Source organism: Bombina bombina, chromosome 1 (assembly GCF_027579735.1).
Source record: "Bombina bombina isolate aBomBom1 chromosome 1, aBomBom1.pri, whole genome shotgun sequence".
NCBI classification, from domain to species: domain Eukaryota; kingdom Metazoa; phylum Chordata; class Amphibia; order Anura; family Bombinatoridae; genus Bombina; species Bombina bombina.
The window spans coordinates 1,508,677,003-1,508,702,960 of NC_069499.1; the positions used below are offsets into that span (position 1 = coordinate 1,508,677,003).

Genomic DNA, 25,958 nt, shown 5'->3' on the forward strand with positions numbered 1-25,958 from the left:
TAATTGTTCTGATAGAATAGTCCAGAGAAGATTCGGATCTTGTATCAGAATGGTGTTAGCCAGCAGCCCTCAAGTTTGCGGTCTTTCAGTTTTGTTGCATATTGCACTTCACTTCACACAGTTTTTGCATTCTTATAAGTCAAGTAATCAATTTCTCTATGTACTTAAAGGACCATTAAAGGGACAGTCTACTTGAAAATGTTTGATTAAGAAGATTGATAATCCCTTTATTACCCATTCCCTAGTTTTGCATAAGCATCAGTGTTATATTAAAACACTTTTCTCTTGTTAAGTGTATCCAGTCCACGGATCATCCATTACTTGTGGGATATTCTCCTTCCCAACAGGAAGTTGCAAGAGGATCACCCACAGCAGAGCTGCTATATAGCTCCTCCCCTCACTGCCATACCCAGTCATTCTCTTGCAACTCTCAACTAAGATGGAGGTCGTAAGAGGACTGTGGTGTTTTATACTTAGTTTATTTCTTCAATCAAAAGTTTGTTATTTTTAAATGGTACCGGAGTGTACTGTTTATCTCAGGCAGTATTTAGAAGAAGAATCTGCCTGCGTTTTCTATGATCTTAGCAGAAGTAACTAAGATCCTTTGCTGTTCTCACATATTCTGAGGAGTGAGGTAACTTCAGAGGGGGAATAGCGTGCAGGTTTTCCTGCGATAAGGTATGTGCAGTTAAAATATTTTTCTAGGGATGGAATTTGCTAGAAAATGCTGCTGATACCGAAGTAATGCAAGTAAAGCCTTAAATGCAGTGATAGCGACTGGTGTCAGGCTTATTAATAGAGATACATACTCTTATAAAAGTGTATTTTAAAACGTTTGCTGGCATGTTTAATCGTTTTTTACATATGTTTGGTGATAAAACTTATTGGGGCCTAGTTTTTTCCACATGGCTGGCTTGAATTTTGCCTAGAAACAGTTCCCTGAGGCTTCCCACTGTTGTAATATGAGTGGGAGGGGCCTATTTTAGCGTTTTTTTTGCACAGCAAAAATTACAGACACAGACATCCAGCTTCTTCCTGCATGATCCAGGACTTCTCTGAAGGGCTCAAAAGGCTTCAAAAGTCGTATTGAGGGAGGTAAAAAGCCACAGCAGAGCTGTGGCAGTTGTTGTGACTGTTTAAAAAACGTTTTTGTCATTTGTTATTCCGTTTTTGGTATTAAGGGGTTTATCATCCATTTGCAAGTGGGTGCAATGCTCTGCTAACTTATTACATACACTGTAAAAATTTCGTTAGTGTAACTGCATTTTTTCACTGTTATTTCATAATTTGGGAAAATTTGTGTTTCTTAAAGGCGCAGTAACGTTTTTTATATTGCTTGTAAACTTGTTTTAAAGTGTTTTCCAAGCTTGCTAGTCTCATTGCTAGTCTGTTTAAACATGTCTGACACAGAGGAACCTACTTGTTCATTATGTTTGAAAGCCATGGTGGAGCCCCATAGGAGAATGTGTACTAAATGTATTGATTTCACCTTAAACAGTAAAGATCAGTCTTTATCTATAAATGAATTATCACCAGAGGGTTCTGTCGAGGGGGAAGTTATGCCGACTAACTCTCCCCACGTGTCAGACCCTTCGCCTCCCGCTCAGGGGACGCACGCTAATATGGCGCCAATTACATCAGGGACTCCCATAGCGATTACCTTGCAGGACATGGCTGCAATCATGAATAATACCCTGTCAGAGGTATTATCTAGATTGCCTGAATTAAGAGGCAAGCGCGATAGCTCTGGGGTTAGGAGAGATACAGAGCGCACAAATGCTGTTAGAGCCATGTCTGATACTGTATCACAGTATGCAGAACATGAGGACGGAGAGCTTCAGTCTGTGGGTGACATCTCTGACTCGGGGAAACATGATTCAGAGATTTCTAATTTTAAATTTAAGCTTGAGAACCTCCGTGTATTGCTTGGGGAGGTATTAGCTGCTCTGAATGACTGTAACACAGTTGCAATTCCAGAGAAATTGTGTAGGCTGGATAGATACTATGCGGTGCCGGTGTGTACTGACGTTTTTCCAATACCTAAAAGGCTTACAGAAATTATTAGCAAGGAGTGGGATAGACCCGGTGTGCCCTTTTCCCCACCTCCTATATTTAGAAAAATGTTTCCAATAGACGCCACTACACGGGGCTTATGGCAGACGGTCCCTAAAGTGGAGGGAGCAGTTTCTACTTTAGCAAAGCGTACCACTATCCCGGTTGAGGACAGTTGTGCTTTTTCAGATCCAATGGATAAAAAATTGGAGGGTTACCTTAAGAAAATGTTTATTCAACAAGGTTTTCTTTTACAGCCCCTTGCATGCATTGCGCCTGTCACTGCTGCGGCGGCATTCTGGTTTGAGGCCATGGAAGAGGCCATCCATACAGCTCCATTGAATGAAATTATTGACAAGCTTAGAACGCTTAAGCTAGCTAACTCATTTGTTTCTGATGCCATTGTTCATTTGACTAAACTAACGGCTAAGAATTCCGGATTCGCCATCCAGGCGCGTAGGGCGCTATGGCTTAAATCCTGGTCAGCTGACGTGACTTCAAAGTCTAAATTACTCAACATTCCTTTCAAGGGGCAGACCTTATTCGGGCCTGGCTTGAAGGAAATTATTGCGGACATTACTGGAGGCAAGGGTCATACCCTTCCTCAGGACAGGGCCAAATCAAAGGCCAAACAGTCTAATTTTCGTGCCTTTCGAAATTTCAAGGCAGGAGCAGCATCAACTTCCTCCGCTTCAAAACAAGAGGGAGCTGTTGCTCATTCCAGACAGGCCTGGAAACCTAACCAGTCCTGGAACAAGGGCAAGCAGGCCAGGAAGCCTGCTGCTGCCCCCAAGACAGCATGACGGAACGGCCCCCTATCCGGAAACGGATCTAGTGGGGGGCAGACTTTCTCTCTTCGCCCAGGCGTGGGCAAGAGATGTTCAGGATCCCTGGGCGTTGGAGATCATATCTCAGGGATATCTTCTGGACTTCAAAGCTTCTCCTCCACAAGGGAGATTTCATCTATCAAGGTTATCAGCAAACCAGATAAAGAAAGAGGCATTCCTAAGCTGTGTGCAAGACCTCCTAGTAATGGGAGTGATCCATCCAGTTCCGCGGACGGAACAAGGACAGGGATTTTATTCAAATCTGTTTGTGGTTCCCAAGAAAGAGGGAACCTTCAGACCAATCTTGGATCTAAAGATCTTAAACAAATTCCTCAGAGTTCCATCATCCAAAATGGAAACTATTCGGACCATCCTACCCATGATCCAAGAGGGTCAGTACATGACCACAGTGGACTTAAAGGATGCCTACCTTCACATACCGATTCACAAAGATCATCATCGGTTCCTAAGGTTTGCCTTTCTAGACATGCATTACCAATTTGTAGCTCTTCCCTTCGGGTTGGCCACTGCCGCGAGAATTTTTACAAAGGTTCTGGGCTCACTTCTGGCGGTTCTAAGACCGCGAGGCATAGCGGTGGCTCCGTATCTAGACGACATCCTGATACAGGCGTCAAGCTTTCAAATTGCCAAGTCTCATACAGAGATAGTTCTGGCATTTCTGAGGTCGCATGGGTGGAAAGTGAACGTGGAAAAGAGTTCTCTATCCCCACTCACAAGAGTCTCCTTCCTAGGGACTCTTATAGATTCTGTAGAGATGAAAATGTACCTGACTGAGTCCAGGTTATCAAAACTTCTAAATGCTTGCCGTGTCCTTCATTCCATTCCACGCCCGTCAGTGGCTCAGTGCATGGAAGTAATCGTCTTAATGGTAGCGGCAATGGACAAAGTGCCATTTGCGCGCCTGCATCTCAGACCGCTGCAATTATGCATGCTAAGTCAGTGGAATGGGGATTACTCAGATTTGTCCCCTCTATTAAATCTGGATCAAGAGACCAGAGATTCTCTTCTCTGGTGGCTTTCTTGGGTCCATCTGTCCAAGGGTATGACCTTTCGCAGGCCAGATTGGACGATTGTAACAACAGATGCCAGCCTTCTAGATTGGGGCGCAGTCTGGAACTCCCTGAAGGCTCAGGGATCGTGGACTCAGGAGGAGAAACTCCTCCCAATAAATATTCTGGAGTTAAGAGCTATATTCAATGCTCTTCTAGCTTGGCCTCAGTTAGCAACACTGAGGTTCATCAGATTTCAGTCGGACAACATCACGACTGTGGCTTACATCAACTATCAAGGGGGAACCAGGAGTTCCCTAGCGATGTTAGAAGTCTCAAAGATAATTCGCTGGGCAGAGTCTCACTCTTGCCACCTGTCAGCGATCCACATCCCAGGCGTAGAGAACTAGGAGGCGGATTTTCTAAGTCGTCAGACTTTTCATCCGGGGGAGTGGGAACTCCATCCGGAGGTGTTTGCTCAACTGGTCCATCGTTGGGGCAAACCAGAACTGGATCTCATGGCGTCTCGCCAGAACGCCAAGCTTCCTTGTTACAGATCCAGGTCCAGGGACCCGGGAGCAACGCTGATAGATGCTCTAGCAGCTCCTTGGTTCTTCAACCTGGCCTATGTGTTTTCACCGTTTCCTCTGCTCCCTCGACTGATTGCCAAAATCAAACAGGAGAGAGCATCGGTGATTCTGATAGCGCCTGCGTGGCCACGCAGGACCTGGTATGCAGACTGTTACGGTAACAACAGTTTACCAAGGTTAATATCAGATGAACAATGTCCTGCATAGGGAATCAGCAATTCACAACCCAGCCAGTTTTCAGGTTTAAAACAGAATGACATTTATTAAAAGGCTATGCCTAGTATTTATGCAGGTCTGACCCCCCCCCCCCCCCCCCCCCCAGATGGGGGTTGAAAGGCTGTTGTACATTACATGGAGGGAACAAGCCCTTTGACATGATACAATAGAATTATATTACTTAAACACTTCAACCACAAGACACTCTTGGCCCTTCTTATCACTTAGGCGTTTTCTCTCTGGAGGTGATCAAACAATAGAATGCTTAGCCAGCAACTCTGTCTTTAGAAATTAGTTTCTTAGCTAAACACAATTAACTCCTTCAGTCCTGACAGAAGGGTCTGTCACATATCTCCCCCCTTGTGGAACACTCTGGCAGACCCGGCTTGACCCTTTGGCGGGTCAACCTGGGGATGACCGGACTAGGAGGTGGTAGGCATGTCAGTTTGCCAGGACAATCCATCTGTATTCCCTTTATGAGAGAGAATTCCTGTCCATACAAAGAAGGGTTCAACTTCCTCAGTGCCCAGACTAGGGCTAAACAGTCCTTCAAAATCCCATCAGCTTCTTTACGAGTTTTCTGTACCTTCTCTTTATAGGTATCCACAATCCCTTCATACTGACATAGGGTGCCCTTGAGTTGCTGCACCTCACTATGAGCCAGCGTCAGCTTCTCCTCAAGTGTCGCTAAGTTTGTCTTTAATGTTTCATGTCCCACTCTCAAGCTGGTGTTTTCTGCAGTCTGTCGGTGCAGCTTGTCTAGCAGAGATTCACGTTCTAAACGTGCTTTTTCCTCTGCGCTCCTCTTCTCCTTCATCAGCGCATTGTAACGGGACTTCCACGTATCAATAGCGGATAGAGATTTACTGAGCTCAGCGTCCTGGGGCTTAGCAGCAGGGGGGTCAGTCTCTGCTGCACGGATCTGAGCACGGGTAGTCACAGGGTTAACATCAGCGGGACCCATGGGAGCATAGGCAGAAACAAGGGGAGCCAAGTCATTTCCAAGAAGAACATCAGCAGGTAAGTCCTTCTTGACCCCCACATTCACAGGTCTAGCGCCCACTCCCCAATCCAAATGTACCCTGGCAACAGGTAGGCTGAACACATCGCCCCCTGCTACCCTCACAGCCACAGTGTCTCCAGTGTACTGTTTCTCAGACACCAAGTTCTTTTGAAGCAAGGTCATGGTAGCACCAGTATCCCGTAGACCACTGACCTTCTTCCCATTCACTTTAACCAGTTGCCGGTTATTCCGGTGGGCAGCTTGCACAAGGTCTGCCTCATGTAGGATGCTCCAGCATTCTTGCGCCTCTACGTAGCGGGCCGCAGGCTGAGAGTTACGTGGGATTCCGCCGGCGGGTCTTCTCCAGGACTGTGCTTGGTTCGCTGCATTTAGGGGACACTCTGGTCTTTTGTGCCCTAGTTGCTTACATCCAAAGCACCAAATAGGCTGTGAGTAGCCCCGTGAATTGAACCGGGCTCTCTGAGGGTAGTTCGTGGCCGGAGGCCGTGTGGTATAGCGGTGCGCCGGGGGTTGGTAACTGGCAGCTGCTGGGGTGACTGGGGGTCTGTACTCCACTCTAGCAGGGGGCTTAGTGGTAGCAGTGTCCAGTTTGCGGGCATCCATATACTCATCTGCCAGGCGAGCAGCTTCATGCAGGGTGGAGGGTTTACTGTCCCGAACCCACTCTCTAACTCCTGCTGATAACTTGTCAAAGCAATGTTCCAACAGGAATAGCTGCAGCACCTCTTCCCCAGATACGGCTTGGCACCCCGCTATCCAGTGAGCTGCTGTGCGGTGCACCTTACATGCCCACTCAACGTAGGAATCACCAGCTAATTTAACAGTGTCTCTGAACCGCCTCCGGTATGCCTCCGGTGTAACCGCATACCTGGAGAGCAGAGCCTCTTTCACAGTATTATAATCCCCAACCTCCTCATCTGGAATGGCCCGAAAAGCCTCACTGGCCCGGCCGGATAATTTTCCGGATAATATCGTGACCCAGTCCTCTGCGGGTACCTTGTGTAGTGCACATTGCCTCTCAAAATCCGCAAGGAACCCATCAATCTCTCCTTCTGTTTCCAGGAAGTTTTTAAAAGCTGCAAAATTTACTTTTCTCTTTTCCACTTGGGCTGCTGCAGCGCTGCTTTGGCGAAGTAGGTTGGCCTCCACAGCTGCTATGACCCGGTCGATAATTTCCGCAGATGGGTTGGGGCCATAATATGCCAGTCTTATTTTAACCGCCCGATCAAAGCTTGCTTCTTCAGGGGTTCTGTCTGATATGCTGGGCCCATTGGTTCCTTCTGTCCCTGGTACTCTTTCCATCTTAGTCAGTATTGTAATAATCCCCCTCTTCCTGAGGTTACTGGCTTGTGTAGTTGCTCTTCTGGGCGATAAGGTTCATTCCGTCGCTTGCCACCAATTGTTACGGTACCAACAGTGTACCAAGGTTAATATCAGATGAACAATGTCCTGCATAGGGAATCAGCAATTCACAACCCAGCCAGTTTTCAGGTTTAAAACAGAATGACATTTATTAAAAGGCTATGCCTAGTATTTATGCAGGTCTGACCCCCCCCCCCCCCCCCAGATGGGGGTTGAAAGGCTGTTGTACATTACATGGAGGGAACAAGCCCTTTGACATGATACAATAGAATTATATTACTTAAACACTTCAACCACAAGACACTCTTGGCCCTTCTTATCACTTAGGCGTTTTCTCTCTGGAGGTGATCAAACAATAGAATGCTTAGCCAGCAACTCTGTCTTTAGAAATTAGTTTCTTAGCTAAACACAATTAACTCCTTCAGTCCTGACAGAAGGGTCTGTCACACAGACCTAGTGGACATGTCATCTCTTCCACCATGGACTCTGCCTCTGAGGCAGGACCTTCTAATACAAGGTCCTTTCAATCATCCAAATCTAATTTCTCTGAGACTGACTGCATGGAGATTGAACGCTTGATTCTATCAAGGCGTGGCTTCTCCAAGTCAGTCATTGATACCTTAATGCAGGCTCGGAAGCCTGTCACCAGGAAAATCTACCATAAGATATGGCGTAAATATCTTTATTGGTGTGAATCCAAGAGTTACTCATGGAGTAAGGTTAGGATTCCTAGGATATTGTCCTTTTACCAAGAGGGTTTGGACAAAGGCTTATCAGCTAGTTCTTTAAAAGGACAGATCTCTGCTCTGTCTATTCTTTTGCACAAGCGTCTGGCAGAAGTTCCAGACGTCCAGGCATTTTGTCAGGCTTTGGTTAGGATTAAGCCTGTGTTTAAAACTGTTGCTCCCCCGTGGAGCTTAAACTTGGTTCTTAAAGTTCTTCAGGGAGTTCCGTTTGAACCCCTTCATTCCATTGATATTAAACTTTTATCTTGGAAAGTTCTGTTTTTGATGGCTATTTCCTCGGCTCGAAGAGTCTCTGAGTTATCTGCCTTACATTGTGATTCTCCTTATCTGATTTTTCATTCAGACAAGGTAGTTCTGCGTACCAAACCTGGGTTTTTACCTAAGGTGGTTTCTAACAGGAATATCAATCAAGAGATTGTTGTTCCATCATTGTGTCCTAATCCTTCTTCAAAGAAGGGACGTCTTTTGCATAATCTGGACGTAGTCCGTGCCTTGAAGTTTTACTTACAGGCTACTAAAGATTTTCGTCAAACATCTGCCCTGTTTGTCGTTTACTCTGGACAGAGGAGAGGTCAAAAAGCTTCGGCAACCTCTCTCTCCTTTTGGCTTTGGAGCATAATACGCTTAGCCTATGAGACTGCTGGACAGCAGCCCCCTGAAAGGATTACAGCTCATTCTACTAGAGCTGTGGCTTCCACCTGGGCCTTTAAAAATGAGGCCTCTGTTGAACAGATTTGCAAGGCTGCGACTTGGTCTTCGCTTCACACCTTTTCAAAATTTTACAAATTTGACACTTTTGCTTCTTCGGAGGCTGTTTTTGGGAGAAAGGTTCTACAGGCAGTGGTTCCTTCCGTTTAAGTTCCTGCCTTGTCCCTCCCATCATCCGTGTACTTTAGCTTTGGTATTGGTATCCCACAAGTAATGTATGATCCGTGGACTGGATACACTTAACAAGAGAAAACATAATTTATGCTTACCTGATAAATTTATTTCTCTTGTAGTGTATCCAGTCCACGGCCCGCCCTGTCCTTTTAAGGCAGGTCTAAATTTTAATTAAACTACAGTCACCACTGCACCCTATAGTTTCTCCTTTCTCGTCTTGTTTCGGTCGAATGACTGGATATGGCAGTGAGGGGAGGAGCTATATAGCAGCTCTGCTGTGGGTGATCCTCTTGCAACTTCCTGTTGGGAAGGAGAATATCCCACAAGTAATGGATGATCCGTGAACTGGATACACTACAAGAGAAATAAATTTATCAGGTAAGCATAAATTATGTTTTTACCTATGTGATTGTATCTAAGTCTCTGCAGTGCTGACTCCTAAGTAACTCCATGGGAGTGAGCACAATGATATTTATATGGCACACATGAGCTAGTGCTGTCTAGCTCTGAAAAATGGTCAAAATGCTCTGAGATAATAGGCAGCCTTCAAGGGTTCTTAGAAATTTGCATATGAGACTACCTAGTTTTAGCTTACTATAAAGAATACCAAGAGAACAAAGCTAACTTGATGATAACACTAAACTGGGACTTGACTGTGTGTTTAAATACAGCAGAATTGCTTAATAATCAAATGCATGTTAAGGAGACAATGAAATAGCACCTACTCTGTATTAAATGAGCAGTAGATTTTTTCTTCTAAAGATGTGGTGAGTCCACGGGTTCATCTTAGAGACACTGAACCCAAATTTTTTCTTTTGTGATTCATATAGCGCATGCAATTTTAAGCTACTTTCTAATTTACTACTATTATCAATTTGTCTTCGTTCTCTTGCTATCTTTATTTGAAAAAGGCATCTAAGCTTTTTGTTTTTGGTTCAGTACTCAGGACAGCACTTTTTTTATTGTGGATGAATTTATCCACCAATCAGCAAGGAGAACCCAGGTTGTTCACCAAAAATGGGCTGGCATCTAAACTGAAATTCTTGCATTTCAAATAAAGATACCAAGAGAATGAAGAAAATTTGATAATAGGAGTAAATTAGAAAGTTGCTTAAAATTTCATGCTCTGTGGGGCGTGGCTAAGCCACAGACATGGCCGGTCAGGAAAATGAATAGCTTGATCTATACTCTACTTTATCTATAGATTATTTTCTCAACGCACTCTCATCCTTCTCTACGAAGCTGAGCATCTATTACAGAAAAGATTTAGAGCAAGAGAAACCACTCTACTTCTTCTCTCATGTTTAGAAGCTCCTAACGGATTGAGACCAAAGTTTGCGGCCTATTATACATTTCCATAAACTCCCCCCCCCCCCCGGCCAGAAACAAGCTGGGTAAAGGGTTTGCGTGTGCTGTATTCCTAATTTTCTCATACAAGGATCGCTGCGCAACAGAAGGCTGAAGTGTTTGCTGCAAAGTAATCAGAAACCATAGCCCTAGACTAAAATAATGGAGGCGGCAATCCTAACTCTCCTGCAACGGATATCCTACAAACTTGACGTTCACAATGCCTCCCTCACCTTGAGCACGAGAGCAGAGCTGATGGATGAGGCTACAGCTTATACAACAGCTCCACCACTTGCAAGTCCTCTGATCACGACTGACAGCAGATGCAGAGGGGAACGTGCTGCAGACTTGAATGAGGTAGCTAGTGCGGATACTTTTACAGCTGTAGACGGAGCAGGTATTATAGACGCTAGCCATCTGGAGATCCCGACACAGAAAGGATCTGACAACGAGACTCCGACTACAAGTGAGAGGTCAGCCCTGGGGGCCCTGGAGATGCGGCCGGTCAAAGGGGTGCTTAGGGTACTCACATGCGCTACAGTTCAGTCTGCCATGATCCCACAACCTCAAATTACGGATCTAAGTCCGAGAGCGGTTGATCCTCTTCCACATACCTGGCATATAACCTACCACATGTTAACCTCCTATGCCTCCACCTCAATGGCTCTATTGCAGGGGAACTTTGACTTATTAGCCTATGCATGTGGGATAGGGTAGCAGAGTCCAGGGATACTAAACTGCCAATGTGAGAATACGAACATAAGCCTGTGATCTCACTTACTCATTTTAAATAAAGGCCCATTTCCACCCTGCAGCCTTATTAACCCCAGTTTAATGTTGAGCTAACATTCTATGCTGATATATTACAACTGTTGGATATGTTTGTTTTTTTTTGTTTTTTCCTCTCTTTTTTAACTCGTTCTTTCTGTTTGATGATGATGGTTGTCAAGTTTTTGAAATATATAGGTGTCAGTATAGAAGCTCAGAGTAATACCTGTGAACAAACTATCTCATATATCTTGGCACTTTCAGCTCTTTTGACTAATACATCTAACCTATTAGCAACCTAGGATTTAGAGAAACTAGTAGACGCTGACCATAACACACCACACTCGTACAGTATCCAGTGAACCATAGTCATCCCCTACAGTTAGTATTGCCCACCTATCCTATGGCAGCAGGGTTTATGTTTGGTTTCAGTTGTTTTGTTTTTTTGGGGGGGTTTTTGTGCCTATTATATTTTGTGCCCTCCCACCTATACTCAGCGGGATAATCTTTTAGATTGACCTGCAGTTTGTTATAGCTTAGCTTCACTATATAGTTGAAATGCCCTTAGATCAGTGATTTTTAACCTTTTTTTGCCGTGGCACACTTTTTTACATTAAAAAATCCTGTGGCACACCACCATCCCAAAATTTTTAAAAAATCACACATTGTAGCCTAATACAGCATATATATATACACATACACACAAACACACACATACTGTATGTATTGTGCTGTTATGCCATGCCTCCTACAAACTACCCCTGCACTTGGAGTAAAAAACAAGCAAAGTTTAAAAAATATGTCACACTGTTGTCAGTCTGCCGTGGCACACCTGAGGATCTCTCACGGCACACTAGTGTGCCACGGCACACTGGTTGAAAAACACTGCCTTAGATAATCTCCAAGTTTCTTTTTCTCTGAGGTAAAAGCTATTTTCCTGCTCTATATGGTTCGCATGATTTTTATTACTCACCTTCTTAAGCAACTTTACAATATCAGTTGCCTTGAAATTTTAGTCTATGGCAATTACAGCGATAATATTTACTTTAAGTGTCATGAACAACCCTATCCCTCCTCCAACTTAGAGCAGCGTTTGTCTGCTGATCTACCCCACCTCTTTAGGTCCAAGAGTGACAGTTTCATTTGAAAATCTCCCCTTCTTGTATATTCTGGCTCCAACTAGGCCCAAGAGTGGCCTAATAGTATCCACGGAGAGTACCATTCGCTATATTAAAAAATGGAGGTTTCAATGTGTTATATCCACTCATATTGTTAACATTTTAATCAGTCCTGATTTTAGATGTCCTATCCAAGAGCTGGGTGGTGGGTGTATATGTTTTCATTTACTCCATTTAGCCACCGTAATGGATCACATCACATATAAGACACAAAACTAGTTTGGTATCGATATAGAGCGTTTTTCTTTTCTACAGTACTAATTAAGTCCATGTTCATCACTTATCTCTCTAAAAAGACTGTTGGAATATGTTGCTGTGTAAGCCTGTTCTTTATGTATGTGGATATATATTTTATTTTGTTTCTGTATATTATCAAAACCTCAAAAAAAATAATAAAAAAATGTCATGCTCTATCTGAATCATGAAAGAAAAGAATTTGGGTTCAGTGTCCCTTTACTGTTGGGAATACCACTCATCGCCAGCAGGAGGAGGCAAAGAGCACCACAGTAAAAACTGTTAAGTATCACTTCCCTACCAATAAACCCCAGTCATTCTCTTTGCCTCTATGTGCATGGAGGAGGTGAAGTTTAGTGTGTAATAAAATTATATTTTCTGAGAAGATTGAGACTTCAATCAAACTGCGGGGTATAACCTAGTCCACGTTAGTCTTTGCGGTCGAGCTGTGGTGGTTTTAAAGCGGCAGGGAACTTGCAAAGTGGTGCTTGTTCCGTTTCTCTACCTATGCTGCCCTGGCCTCAGATATCTAAATTGGTTACTTGGCTATCTGTTATACTAGTCGCTGTGAGTTAAATGTGTTCTCTCATTTTAGGAGCTGTTGTCATGTCAGACAGCAAGGCAGGTAAGTGCGGGCCTTCCTTGTGCGAGATGGGCACTTAGGAGTTCCTGTTTGGAATAATGTAAGGGACGGATAGCTCACCCATAGGATGCGTTTTTTTTGCTCTGAGATGTTTGCAGGCACAGGTTGGTGAGAGACGTGTGGGACTTATGGAGGTCTCAAGGCTCATTTTTGTGTGTTTTGGGTGCTGCACTATTTTTAGTTAACGCTATAGACTGTTTTACCATTCAGATTACGGGTGTTTTTTAACCACGTCCACCTCTTTGCCAAAAACACAGGAGTGTTTTTGCGCCTTCCTGACGTTCGTGACGTCATCGGGCCTGCTATGTTCGATCTGCCTTTGCTAACTGCATGGTGAGGAGCGCAAGTGTAATCGTTGCAGGGTTGATTTGCTTCACGTGGTGGTAAGGGCACCTCGTTATACTGAGGTGCGGAGGGAAGTAATATCTTAGGAGTTTATTAAAGATAGTCCACTCAATTCAATCCCTGTTTACTGTGTTTAGACTCACAAATTGCAGCATCCATGCATTTCTGTTCTTCCTGTGTTAAACAGACATTTCAGGGTAAAGATAAGTTTTATTTTTAATGTTGAGCCCTATGTCTCTCAGGAGGATGTTGTCCAGGTAATGCCAGGGCCTTCCCCTATTTCGTCCCAAGCCGCTATGGCATCTAACACTGTGTCCTGCGGTTCCTCTCTAACTCCCAGTGGAGCGTTTTTTAAAGGTAGAGGTTGCTGCACAAGTATCCTCAGCGGTATCTGCAGCCTTGGCCGAGTTTCCCAGATTTTCATGGAAGCGCAAGAGGGAATCTAAGGTTTCAGAAACTAGGGTTTCTGTTTCTAACACTGACTCTCAGGTTGCTTTAAGATCAGAGGATAAGGAGGATTCTCGCTCAGAGGGTGAGATTTCAGATTCAGACAGTGTAATGCCTTTCTCTAATAGTGAAGGTTCTTCCTTAAGGTTTAAGCTGGAACACCTCCGTTTGCTATTAAAGGAGGTTTTAGCTACTTTAAGTTAACTTAATAGTTTCTTTGATGTTCCTTCCTCTTTGGAGGTTTTCCCGGTTCCAGATAGGGCTAAGGAATTCATAGCCCAAGAGTGGGAGAAACCAGGAGTGGTTTTTACACCGTCCCCGGTTTTTAAGGAAATATTTCCAGTAGAATCATCTATTAGGGAATCTTGGTCGTTGGTGCCCAAGGTAGAGGATGCCATTTCCACTCTGGCTAAGAGAACTACTATACCTATTGAGGACAGTTGTTCCTTCAAGGATCATATGGATAAGAAGATGGAGGCTTATCTTAAGAAAATCTATGTACATCTTGGTCTCCAATGGAAACCTGTGATATGTATTGCCACGGTGACTAGTGCTGCCTCATACTGGTTTGAGGCATTAGCGGAATCTTTACAGGAGGAAACGCCTCTAGACGAGATTCAGGACAGAATCAGAGCTCTCAGGTTTGCCAATTCATATATTGCTGATGCAGTCCTTCAGGTCCTTAGACTAGGAGATAAAGCTCTTCTGGTTTCGCTGTTTTGGCCAGACGGGCTTTATGGTTGAAGTCTTGGTCAGCTGATGTTTCATCTAAGGCTAAGCTGATGGCACTTCCTTACAAGGGGAAAACCTTATTTTGACCAGGTTTGGCGGAAATCATTTCTGATGTTACAGGCGGAAAAGGGTCTTTTCTGCCCCAGGATAAGAGGAGCAAACCGAAGGAACGTCAGAGTAATTTTCGTTCCTTTCGCAACTTTAGAGGAAAGTCATCCTCATCCTCGTCTAAACAGGATAATAACAAGCCAGCCTGGAAACTGAACCAGTTCTGGGGTAAGGGTAAGCAGGCCAAGAAGCCCGCGATCGACTCTAAGTCTGCATGAAGTGGTTGCCCCCGATCCAGGCCTGGACCTTGTTGGGGGCAGACTTTCTCAGTTCGCTCAGGTCTGGTTAAGAGACGTTCCAGACCCAGGGGTGGTGGAAATTGTTTCTCAGGGCTACAGGTTAGAATTCAAGGGTTGTCCACCCAGGGGCAGGTTTCACCTTTCCAGATTATCTGCAGACCGGATAAAGAGAGAGGCGTTCTTGAAGTGTGTCGAAGAACTCTCGGCTCTGGGGGTGATTGTTCTTGTTCCAAAGTTGGAACAGGGTCTGGGATTTTACTCAAACCTTTATGTGGTCCCCAAAAAAGAACCTTCCGCCCAATTCTAGACTTTAAATGTCTCAATAAATTCCTCAGGGTTCCATCATTCAAGATGGAGACCATTCGGACAATTCTTCCTTTGATCCAAGAGGGGTCTGTACATGACGACCATAGACCTAAAAGACGCTTAATTACATGTTCCCATCCATAGGGATCATCACAAGTTTCTGAGGTTTGCATTCCTGGATCGTCCCTTTCAGCTCGTGGCCTTGCCATTCGGCCTGGCCACAGCTCCCAGAATATTCTCAAAGGTCCTAGGGGCCCTCCTAGCTGTGGTCCGGTCCAGGGGGATATCAGTGGCACCCTATCTGGACGATATTCTAATTGAGGCTCCTTCCTTCCCAAAGGCAGCATTTCACACAGAGATGTTACTGTCTTTCCTCCGGTCTCACGGGTGGAACGTGCAAAAGATAAAGAAGGTAGCACTCAGTGTAAAGAACACACCTTTATTACAGCAACGTTTCGGGGCTGTGTGCCTCTTTCTCAAGCTGATATACATGAGACTGGGAAATACAATTTATACACAGGGCAAATAATGAGGAGCCAATCCACAGGCTGCAAGGGGGCGTGTGCTAAAGTGACATCACACTGGTATCCTAATTCACGGGTGGAAGGTGAATGTGAGAGAGAGTTCTCTGGTTCCTGATGAAGATATTCCTGGTTTAGACCAGAACAGTCAAGCTTCTATCGTCTTGTCGAGTCCTTCAGGAAACACCCTGTCCCTCAGTTGCTCAATGTATGGAGGTAATTGGACTAATGGTGGCAGCCATGGACATCGTGCCATTTGCTAATTTTTCATCAGAGAGCCTTGCAGTTGTGCATGCTCAACCAGTGGAACGGAGATTATTTGGATCTCTCTCCCAAGCTAATTTTGGATCAGAAGACAAGGGATTCTCTTCGTTGGTGGCTATCTCGGGATCACCTGTCCCAGGGCACTTGCTTTCGGAGACCATCTTGGGTGATAGTGACTACAGACGCCAGCTTAGTAGGCTGGGGGCAAGTCTGGAAGTCTCTCAAAGCTTAGGGTCTTTGGACTCAGGAGGAGTTCAAATTGCTGATCAATGCGCTGTTAGCCTGGCCTCAGTTGGCTTTGAACCAGTTCATCAGATTCCAATCAGACAACATAACGTCAGTAGCAAACATCAATCACCAGGGGGGAACGCAAATTTCTCTAGCTATAAGGGAGGTGTCTTGGGATCATTCATTGGACGGAAGACCACTGTTGGTGTCTGTCAGCCATCCACATCCCAGGAGTAGACAACTGGGAAGCGGATTTCCTAAGCAGGCAGGGGGAATGGAAACTCTATCCGGAAGTGTTCTCCAAGCTGGTATCCAGATGGGGGATGCCGGAGTTGGATCTCATGGCGTCCCGTCAAAATGCAAAACTTCCAAAGTATGGTTCCAGGTCGCGGGATCCTAAGGCCTTCCTGATAGATGCCTTGGCAGTTCCGTGGGATTTCCAGATGGCCTATCTGTTTCCTCCATTTGCTCTCCTGCCTCGGGTGATTGCTCGCATAAGACCGGAAAGGGCATCAGTGATTCTAATAGCTCCAGCTTGGCCTCGGAGAATCTGGTATGCACATTTAGTGGCGGTCATCTCTACCTCTGTGGAGGCTTCCCCTGAGGAAGGACCTTCTTTAGGGACCGTTTCTTCATCCAAATCTCATTTCTCTGAAGCAGACTGCATGGAGATTGAACGCTTGATTCTATCCAAGCATGAATTTTCGTAATCTGTAATCGAGACTATGATCCAGGCTCGTAAGCCGGTTACTAGGAAGATTTACCAAAAGATATGGAGGAAATATATTATTTGGTGTGAAGCTAAGCGATATTCTTGGAATCCTAACCTTACTCCAAGAATATTATCCTTTCTCCAGGAGGGTCTGGAAAAAGGTTTGTCCGTTAGTACCCTGAAGGGTAAAATTTCACCCGTATCTGTCCTTTTGCACAAGCATTTGGCGGATGTGCCGGATGTTCAGTCCTTCTGTGAGGCCTTGGTCAGAATTAGGCTGGTGTTTAAAGTGGTTGTTCCTCCTTGGAGCCTTAATCTTGTTCTTAAGGTTTTACTGCGGTGTCCGTTTGAGCCGATGCATTCTCTTGATATTAAGCTTTTGTCTTGGAAGGTTTTGTTTTTGTTGGCTATTTCTTCTGCTCGAAGGGTATTTGAACTTTCCGCTTTACATTTTGATTCTCCTTATCTCATTTTTCATGCTGATAAGGCTGTTCTTCGCACTAAGTTGGGATTCCTTCCCAAGGTGGTGTCTACTAAGAATATTAATCAGGAAGTTGTTGTTCCTTCCCTGTGTCCGAAGCCTTCTTCGTATAAGGAACATTTGCTGCATAATTTGGATGTGGTTCTTGCTCTTAAGTTTTACTTGGAGGCGACTAAAGACTTTCGGAAGTCTTCTGCTCTTTTTGTTTGTTTTTCTGGAAAGAATAGAGGTCAGAGGGTGTCTGCCTCTTCTCTGACTCTTTGGTTGAGGAGTGGGATTCGCATGGCATGAGTCTTCTGGGAAGCAGCCTCCAGAGAGAATTAAAGCTCATTCCACCAGAGCCAAAGCCTCTTCTTGGGCTTTCAAGAATGAAGCTTCTATGGAGCAGATTTGCAAGACTGTAACTTGGTCGTCTTTACATACTTTTTCAAAATTTTACAGATTTGATACTTTTGCCTCGGCTGAGGCAGCTTTTGGGAGAAAGGTCCTTCAAGCAGTGGTGCCTTCTGTTTAGGCATGTTGGTTTTTTATCCCTCCCTATTCATCTGTGTCCTCTAGCTTGGGTATTGGTTCCCAACAGTAATTAAGATGAACCTGTGGACTCACCACATCTTTAGAAGAAAACAAAATTTATGCTTACCTGATAAATGTATTTCTTCAAGACGGACCCACCCTTCTGTTTTGTTTTCTGGTAATTGTTATGGTTTGTTTTTTTTACTAAACCTCAGTCACCTCCGCACCTTGTGTTACTTTTCTTTCTCCATTCCAATGACTGGGGTTTATGGGTAGGGAAGTGATACTTAACAGTTTTTACTGTGTTGCTCTTTGCCTCCGCCTGCTGGCGAGGAGTGGTATTCCCAATAGTTATTAAGATGAACCCGTGGACTCACCACATCTTAAAGAAATACATTTCAGGTAATCATTTCCCCCCCCCCCCCCAAAAAAAATATTTACTTAAATGTCCCTTATGCGGGATTTTAAACATAATTCCATTTGGGAACTTTTAAAGACATTATGCTTGTTGGTCATTCCTCAACTAGAATCGTGTTTAAGTTTAATCTGGTTAGGCGATTGTTGTGAAAATAATCTTCGGTTACTTTAAAAATGCTGTTGTTATTTCAGGTAACAGTTTAAGACCTTTATATTTTATACAATTTTTTCCGTAGAAATGTTTGGAGATGATCTTCTATCTCCTCCATATCCAAACAGGTTCAAATTTGGCTATTCACTTCTTTCATGATTCAGATAGAGCTTACAATTTTAGCCAACTTTCCAATTTACTTCTATTATCTAATTTGCTTTGTTCTTTTGTTATCCTTTGACAGCAATGCACTACTGGGAGCTAGCTGCTAATTGGTTACTGCACATATATACCTCTTGTCATTGGTTCACCCAAGGTGTTTAGCTAGATTCCTGTAGTGCCATGTTGCTCCTTCTACAAAGAATTAAAAATGAATGAAGCAAATTTCCTAACAGAAGGGAATTGGAAAGTTGTTTAAAATGTATGGTCTATCTGAAACATGTAAGAAATATTTAGGGTTTCCTATCCCTTTAAAGTCTTATTATTTAATCTGATTAAAGTGCATCTTGTTTTTTTTAATAGTATAACAGGCAGAAATATTAAGCATAATATTCTGATTTCAGGTTATACGTGAACTGGCGGTTTTTACGTGGGATAGAGGCTCAGTTTCTTGCTCTGCAGAAAGGATTTAATGAAGTAATTCCGCAACATCTGTTGAAGACATTTGACGAAAAGGAGTTAGAGGTCAGTGCTGTAAAACTGGTTAGAGGGCTTTCTCTCTATGCGCTTGTTTGGCTGTCCCATTGCTATGTTGTTTTAGAAGATCACTTTCTCAAAGTAGGCTGTATATATACAATAAATGCAAGTCCACCTTCACCAACTGGTTTTATTTAATCATTTATTAAATAGTTGTAAAATATTCTAGTTGGTTATTAAATAATGTTAATTAACAATAAGACAAGTACAGTTTTTATCTAGTTCTTAAATCTTTATATAATATTGCCATTTATGAGTATCCTGTTGACACACCATTTGTGTAACTGTTGTGACATTCAAAGGATAACATCCTAGCATGCATTTGAGTTGGGGGTTTTTCAGAATTAACATCCAATATTTCTGTTAGTATGGTCCTGTTTGTGTTTCTACTAATGCTCTTGTTATGGCCTTTGAAGAATGACATTAGTTTAAATAGATTTTGTAATAATGTCAAATGGGCATAGTGAAGCAGTTCAAGGACAAGGACAGGTTGTTCTCCTTTGTGATGAAATTCTTTCCTAAATCATTTTTATACAAAGTAAGACCAGACACACCTAAAGAAAGACCACCGTCAGAAAACCAGTATATCAAAGGACATTATAATTTAAAAATGACATGATATCCAATGGTGGCCAAATCTGACCAGCCAATATTAAATTTGTTGTTCCTGCCCTCGCTAATTGGCTGTGGAAAGGGGGCGGGTTGCATGTGAGCGCAAAGGAGTGCTCGTGTGCAATGGTAAATGCAGGCAGCGAATTGCTGCCTGCCAGAGAAGAAGCAGGTCGGACAAGGGCAAATATGTCTGCTCCTGTCTGCCTGTGGATGATAAATCTGGCTCTGTATGTTCTTATGGGACTTCAGCCTTAATCTTCCTCAGGTGTCGCGGGGACTTGTCCCTTAGCCTCAATCCTGCAGGTTTATTGTGTACTCCTCTGATATATCCTCTGAAGTTATCTTTACATGACTGGATGGGCTTTCTACTGGATACAGGTCCTTCTATTCTGGTAAGATTAGTGGAGCGGATGTTTACATCAGTAAGTAAATTGCACTCACATAACCCACAGGCTATTTGTAGATACATTGTTTTGCATAACCAGGGGACTCGGGTATTGCCTTCAGACACATTTATTGTTTTACAGTGTTATGGGTCTTAATGTTGTACTTATACATCACTGTTTGGGGCTTGTTGACCTCTCAACTGTTTTCCTTCTAACCCAGGGGCTTTTTTTTATTTTTATTTTCTCCAACATTGGTGTGTCCGGTCCACGGCGTCATCCATAACTTGTGGGAATATTCTCTTCCCCAACAGGAAATGGCAAAGAGCACAGCAAAAGCTGTCCATATTGTCCCTCCCAGGCTCTGCCCCCCCCAGTCATTCTCTTTGCCGCTCTGAACAAGTAGCATCTCCACGGAGATGGTGAAGAGTATGTGGTGTTTAGTTGTAGTTTTTTATTCTTCTATCAAGAGTTTATTTTAAAATAGTGCTGGTATGTACTATTTACTCTGAAACAGAAAAAGATGAAGAGTTCTGTTTAAAAGAGGAGTATGATTTTAGCAGCAGTAACTAAAATCAATTGCTGTTCCCACACAGGACTGTTGAGCTGAGAGAACTTCAGTTGGGGGGAACAGTTTGCAGACTTTTCTGCTCAAGGTATGACTAGCCATTTTTCTAACAAGACTGTGTAATGCTGGAAGGCTGTCATTTTTCCCTCATGGGGATCGGTAAGCCATTTTCTTAGACTCAAACAGAATAAAGGGCTTATTATGGGCTATAAACTGGTGGACACTTTTAGGGGCTAAATCGATTGCTTTATTTAAGTATTATATGCAGTTTGAAGTGAATTTCACACTTTTCTAATACTGGGGAACGTTTTTAACGCCAGGCACTTGTTAAGACACCTTCCCAGTCAGGAAGGGCCTTTCTCTATAGTAGGCAGAGCCTCATTTTCGCGCCATTATTGCGCAGTTACTTTTGAGTACAGTACATGCAGCTGCATGTGTGAGGGTCTGGCATCCACTGAAAACGATCCTAGAAAGCTTCAACTAGTATCGTATACCCCCCTGGGATTGGTGAAGTCGCAACAAAGGCTGTGGCTGGGACTGTAGGGGGGTTAAAATTGCAAACGGCTCCGGTTTCCACATTTTAAGGTTTAACAGCTTGAAAATTGGGGTGCAATACTTTGAATGCATTAAGACACTGTGGTGAAAATTTGGAAAAGATTGGATAATTCCTTCATAGTTTTTAACATATTCAGTAATAAAGTGTGCCCTGTTTAACATTTAAAGAGACAGTAAAGGTTTTGTTTTAAAACGGTTTTTGTGCTTTATTAACCAGTTTAAGCCTGTTTAACATGTCTGTGCCTTCAGATAGATCATGTTCTGTATGTATGGAAGCCAATGTGGTTTCCCCTTCAAATATGTGTGATAATTGTGCCATAGCGTCCAAACAAAGTAAGGACAGTACTGTCACAAATAGTATGGTTGCCCAGGATGATTCCTCAGATGAAGGAAGTAGACATAGTTCTACATCATCTCCTTCTGTGTCTATACGTTATGCCCGCGCAGGCGACCCCTAGTACTTCTAGCGCGCCAATGCTTGTTACTATGCAACAATTGACGGCAGTAATGGATAACTCCATAGCTAATATTTTATCCAAAATGCCAGCATTTCAGAGAGAGCGCGATTGCTCTGTTTTAAACACTGTAGAGCAGGAGGGCGCTGATGATAATTTTTCTGTCATACCCTCACACCAATCTGAAATGGCAGTGAGGGAGGGTTTGTCAGATGGGGAAATTTCTGATACAGGAAGAATTTCTCAGCAGGCAGAACCTGATGTTGTGACATTTAAATTTAAATTAGAGCATCTCCGCGCATTACTTAAGGAGGTGCTATCTACTCTGGATGATTGTGACAATCTGGTCATCCCAGAAAAATTGTGCAAGATGGACAAGTTCCTAGAGGTCCCGGTGCACCCTGATGCTTTTCCGATACCTAAACGGGTAGCGGACATAGTGAATAAGGAATGGAAGAAGCCAGGCATACCTTTTGTCCCTCCTCCTATATTTAAGAAATTGTTCCCTACGGTCGACCCCAGGAAGGACTTATGGCAAACAGTCCCTAAGGTCGAGGGGGCGGTTTCTACACTAGCCAAGCGCACGACCATTCCTATTGAGGACAATTGTGCTTTCAAAGATCCTATGGATAAAAAATTGGAGGGTTTGCTTAAAAAGATTTTTGTACAGCAAGGTTACCTCCTTCAACCTATTTTGTGCATTATTCCTGTCACTACAGCGGCGTGGTTCTGGTTCGAGGAACTGGAAAAGTCACTCTGTATGAGGAAGTCATGGACAGAATTCACGCACTTAAGTTAGCTAATTCCTTTATTTTAGACGCCGCTTTGCAGTTAGCGAGGTTAGCGGCGAAAAATTCAGGGTTTGCAATTGTGGCGCGCAGAGCGCTCTGGCTAAAGTCTTGGTCGGCGGATGTATCTTCCAAGACAAAATTGCTTAATATCCCTTTCAAAGGTAAGACCCTTTTTGGGCCAGAATTGAAAGAGATTATTTCAGACATCACTGGGGGTAAGGGCCATGCCCTCCCACAGGATAGGCCTTTCAAGGCTAAGAATAAGTCCAATTTTCGTTCCTTTCGCAATTTCAGGAACGGACCGGCTTCCAACTCTGCAGCCTCTAGACAAGAGGGTAACGCTTCCCAGACTAAACCAGCTTGGAAACCAATGCAAGGCTGGAACAAGGGTAAACAGGCCAAGAAGCCTGCTGCTGCTACCAAAACAGCATGAAGGGGTAGCCCCCGATCCGGGACCGGATCTAGTAGGGGGCAGACTCTCTCTCTTTGCTCAGGCTTGGGCAAGAGATGTTCCGGATCCCTGGGCACTAGAAATAGTCTCTCAGGGTTATCTTCTAGAATTCAAGGAACTTCCCCCAAGGGGAAGGTTCCACATGTCTCACTTATCTTCAAACCAAATAAAGAGACAGGCATTCTTACATTGTGTAGAAGACCTGTTAAAGATGGGAGTGATACACCCAGTTCCAACTGTGGAACAAGGTCAGGGGTTTTACTCAAATCTGTTTGTAGTTCCCAAAAAAGAGGGAACTTTCAGACCAATTCTGAATTTAAAAATTCTAAACAAATTTCTCAGAGTTCCATCGTTCAAAATGGAAACCATTCGAACAATTTTACCTACAATCCAGGAGGGTCAATTTATGACTACCGTGGATTTAAAGGATGCGTATCTACATATTCCTATCCACAAAGATCATCATCAGTTCCTAAGGTTCGCCTTTCTGGACAAACATTACCAGTTCGTGGCTCTCCCATTCGGGCTAGCCACTGCTCCAAGGATTTTCACAAAGGTGCTCGGGTCCCTTCTAGCGGTCCTAAGACCAAGGGGTATTGCAGTGGCACCTTATCTGGACGACATTCTAATCCAAGCGTCGTCTCTTTCCAAAGCAAAGGCTCATACAGACATTGTTCTAGCCTTTCTCAGATCTCACGGGTGGAAGGTGAACATAGAAAAGAGTTCCCTGTCTCCGTCAACAAGAGTTCCCTTTTTGGGAACAATAATAGATTCTTTAGAAATGAAGATCTTCCTGACAGAAGTCAGAAAGTCAAAGCTTCTAAACGCTTGTCAAGTTCTTCACTCTATTCTGCAGCCTTCCATAGCTCAGTGCATGGAAGTAGTAGGGTTGATGGTTGCAGCAATGGACATAGTTCCTTTTGCTCGAATTCATCTAAGACCATTACAACTGTGCATGCTCAAGCAGTGGAATGGGGACTATACAGACTTGTCTCCAATGATTCAAGTAGACCAGATGACCAGAGACTCACTCCGTTGGTGGTTGACCCAGGATCACCTGTCCCAGGGAATGAGTTTCCGCAGACCAGAGTGGGTCATTGTCACGACCGATGCCAGTCTATTAGGCTGGGGCGCGGTCTGGGGTTCCCTGAAAGCTCAGGGTCTATGGTCTCGGGAAGAGTCTCTTCTCCCGATAAACATACTGGAACTGAGATATTCAATGCTCCCCGGGCTTGGCCTCAACTAGCGAAGGCCGGATTCATAAGATTCCAGTCAGACAACATGACTGTAGCGTACATCAACCGTCAGGGGGGAACAAGGAGTTCCTTGGCGATGAGAGAGGTGTCCAAAATCATCAAATGTGGGCGGAGGATCACTCCTGCCACCTATCTGCAATCCACATCCCAGGAGTAGACAACTGGGAGGCGGATTATCTGAGTCGTCAGACTTTCCATCCGGGGGAGTGGGAACTCCACCCGGAGGTGTTTGCCCAGTTAACTCAATTATGGGGCATTCCAGACATGGATCTGATGGCATCTCGTCAGAACTTCAAGGTTCCTTGCTACGGTCCAGATCCAGGGATCCCAAGGCGGCTCTAGTGGATGCATTAGTGGCGCCTTGGTCGTTCAACCTAGCTTATGCGTTTCCACCGTTCCCCCTCCTTCCGAGGCTTGTAGCCAGGATCAAACAGGAGAAGGCCTCTGTGATTCTGATAGCTCCTGCGTGGCCGCGCAGGACTTGGTATGCAGACCTGGTGAATATGTCATCGGCTCCACCATGGAAGCTACCTTTGAGACAGGATCTTCTAGTACAAGGTCCATTCGAACATCCAAATCTAGTTTCTCTGCAGCTGACTGCTTGGAAATTGAACGCTTGATTTTATCCAAGCGTGGGTTTTCAGATTCAGTGATAGATACTCTGATACAAGCCAGAAAACCTGTGACTAGAAAGATTTACCGTAAAATATGGAAAATATATATCTGTTGGTGTGAATCCAAGGGATTCTCCTGGAGTAAGATTAAAATTCCTAGGATCCTCTCCTTTCTCCAAGAAGGTTTGGATAAGGGATTGTCAGCGAGTTCTGTAAAAGGACAGATTTCTGCTTTATCTGTCTTGTTACACAAACGACTGGCAGCTGTGCCAGATGTACAAGCTTTTGTACAGGCTTTGGTTAGAATCAAGCCTGTTTACAGACCCTTGACTCCTCCCTGGAGTCTAAATTTAGTTCTTTCAGTTCTGCAAGGGGTTCCGTTTGAACCCTTACATTCCATAGATATTAAGTTACTATCTTGGAAAGTTTTGTTTTTGGTTGCTATTTCTTCTGCTAGAAGAGTTTCTGAATTATCTGCTTTGCAGTGTGACCCACCCTATCTGGTGTTCCATTCAAATAAGGTTGTTTTGCGTACCAAGCCTGGTTTTCTTCCAAAAGTTGTTTCCAACAAGAACATTAACCAGGAAATAGTTGTTCCTTCTTTGTGTCCAAATCCAGTTTCAAAGAAGGAACGTTTGTTACACAATTTAGATGTAGTCCGCGCTTTAAAGTTCTATTTAGAAGCAACAAAGGATTTCAGACAAACTTCTTCTTTGTTTGTCGTTTATTCTGGTAAGAGGAGAGGAAAAAAGCAACTTCTACCTCTCTCTCTTTTTGGCTTAAAAGCATCATCAGATTGGCTTACGAGACTGCTGGACGGCAGCCTCCTGAAAGAATCACAGCTCATTCCACTAGGGCTGTGGCTTCCACATGGGCCTTCAAGAACGAGGCTTCTGTTGATCAGATATGTAAGGCAGCGACTTGGTCTTCTCTGCACACTTTTGCCAAATTCTACAAATTTGATACTTTTGCTTCTTCGGAGGCTATTTTTGGGAGAAAGGTTTTGCAAGCCGTGGTGCCTTCTGTTTAGGTAACCTGATTTGCTCCCTCCCTTCATCCGTGTCCTAAAGCTTTGGTATTGGTTCCCACAAGTTATGGATGACGCCGTGGACCGGACACACCAATGTTGGAGAAAACAGAATTTATGCTTACCTGATAAATTACTTTCTCCAACGGTGTGTCCGGTCCACGGCCCGCCCTGGTTTTTTTTTTTAATCAGGTTTGAAAAATTTCT

At 43.9% G+C, this 25,958-nt stretch overlaps 1 protein-coding gene across 1 annotated transcript in view; it reads left to right on the forward strand.

Moving 5' to 3' along the window:
- SMURF2 (SMAD specific E3 ubiquitin protein ligase 2) overlaps window positions 1-25,958 on the forward strand; it is a 456,801-nt gene that overhangs the window by 415,673 nt on the left and 15,170 nt on the right. Inside the window, exon 18 of the mRNA XM_053707978.1 lies at window positions 18,907-19,027. Within this exon, the coding sequence (XP_053563953.1) occupies window positions 18,907-19,027 (121 nt within the window). The remainder of the gene's footprint in view (window positions 1-18,906; window positions 19,028-25,958) is intronic.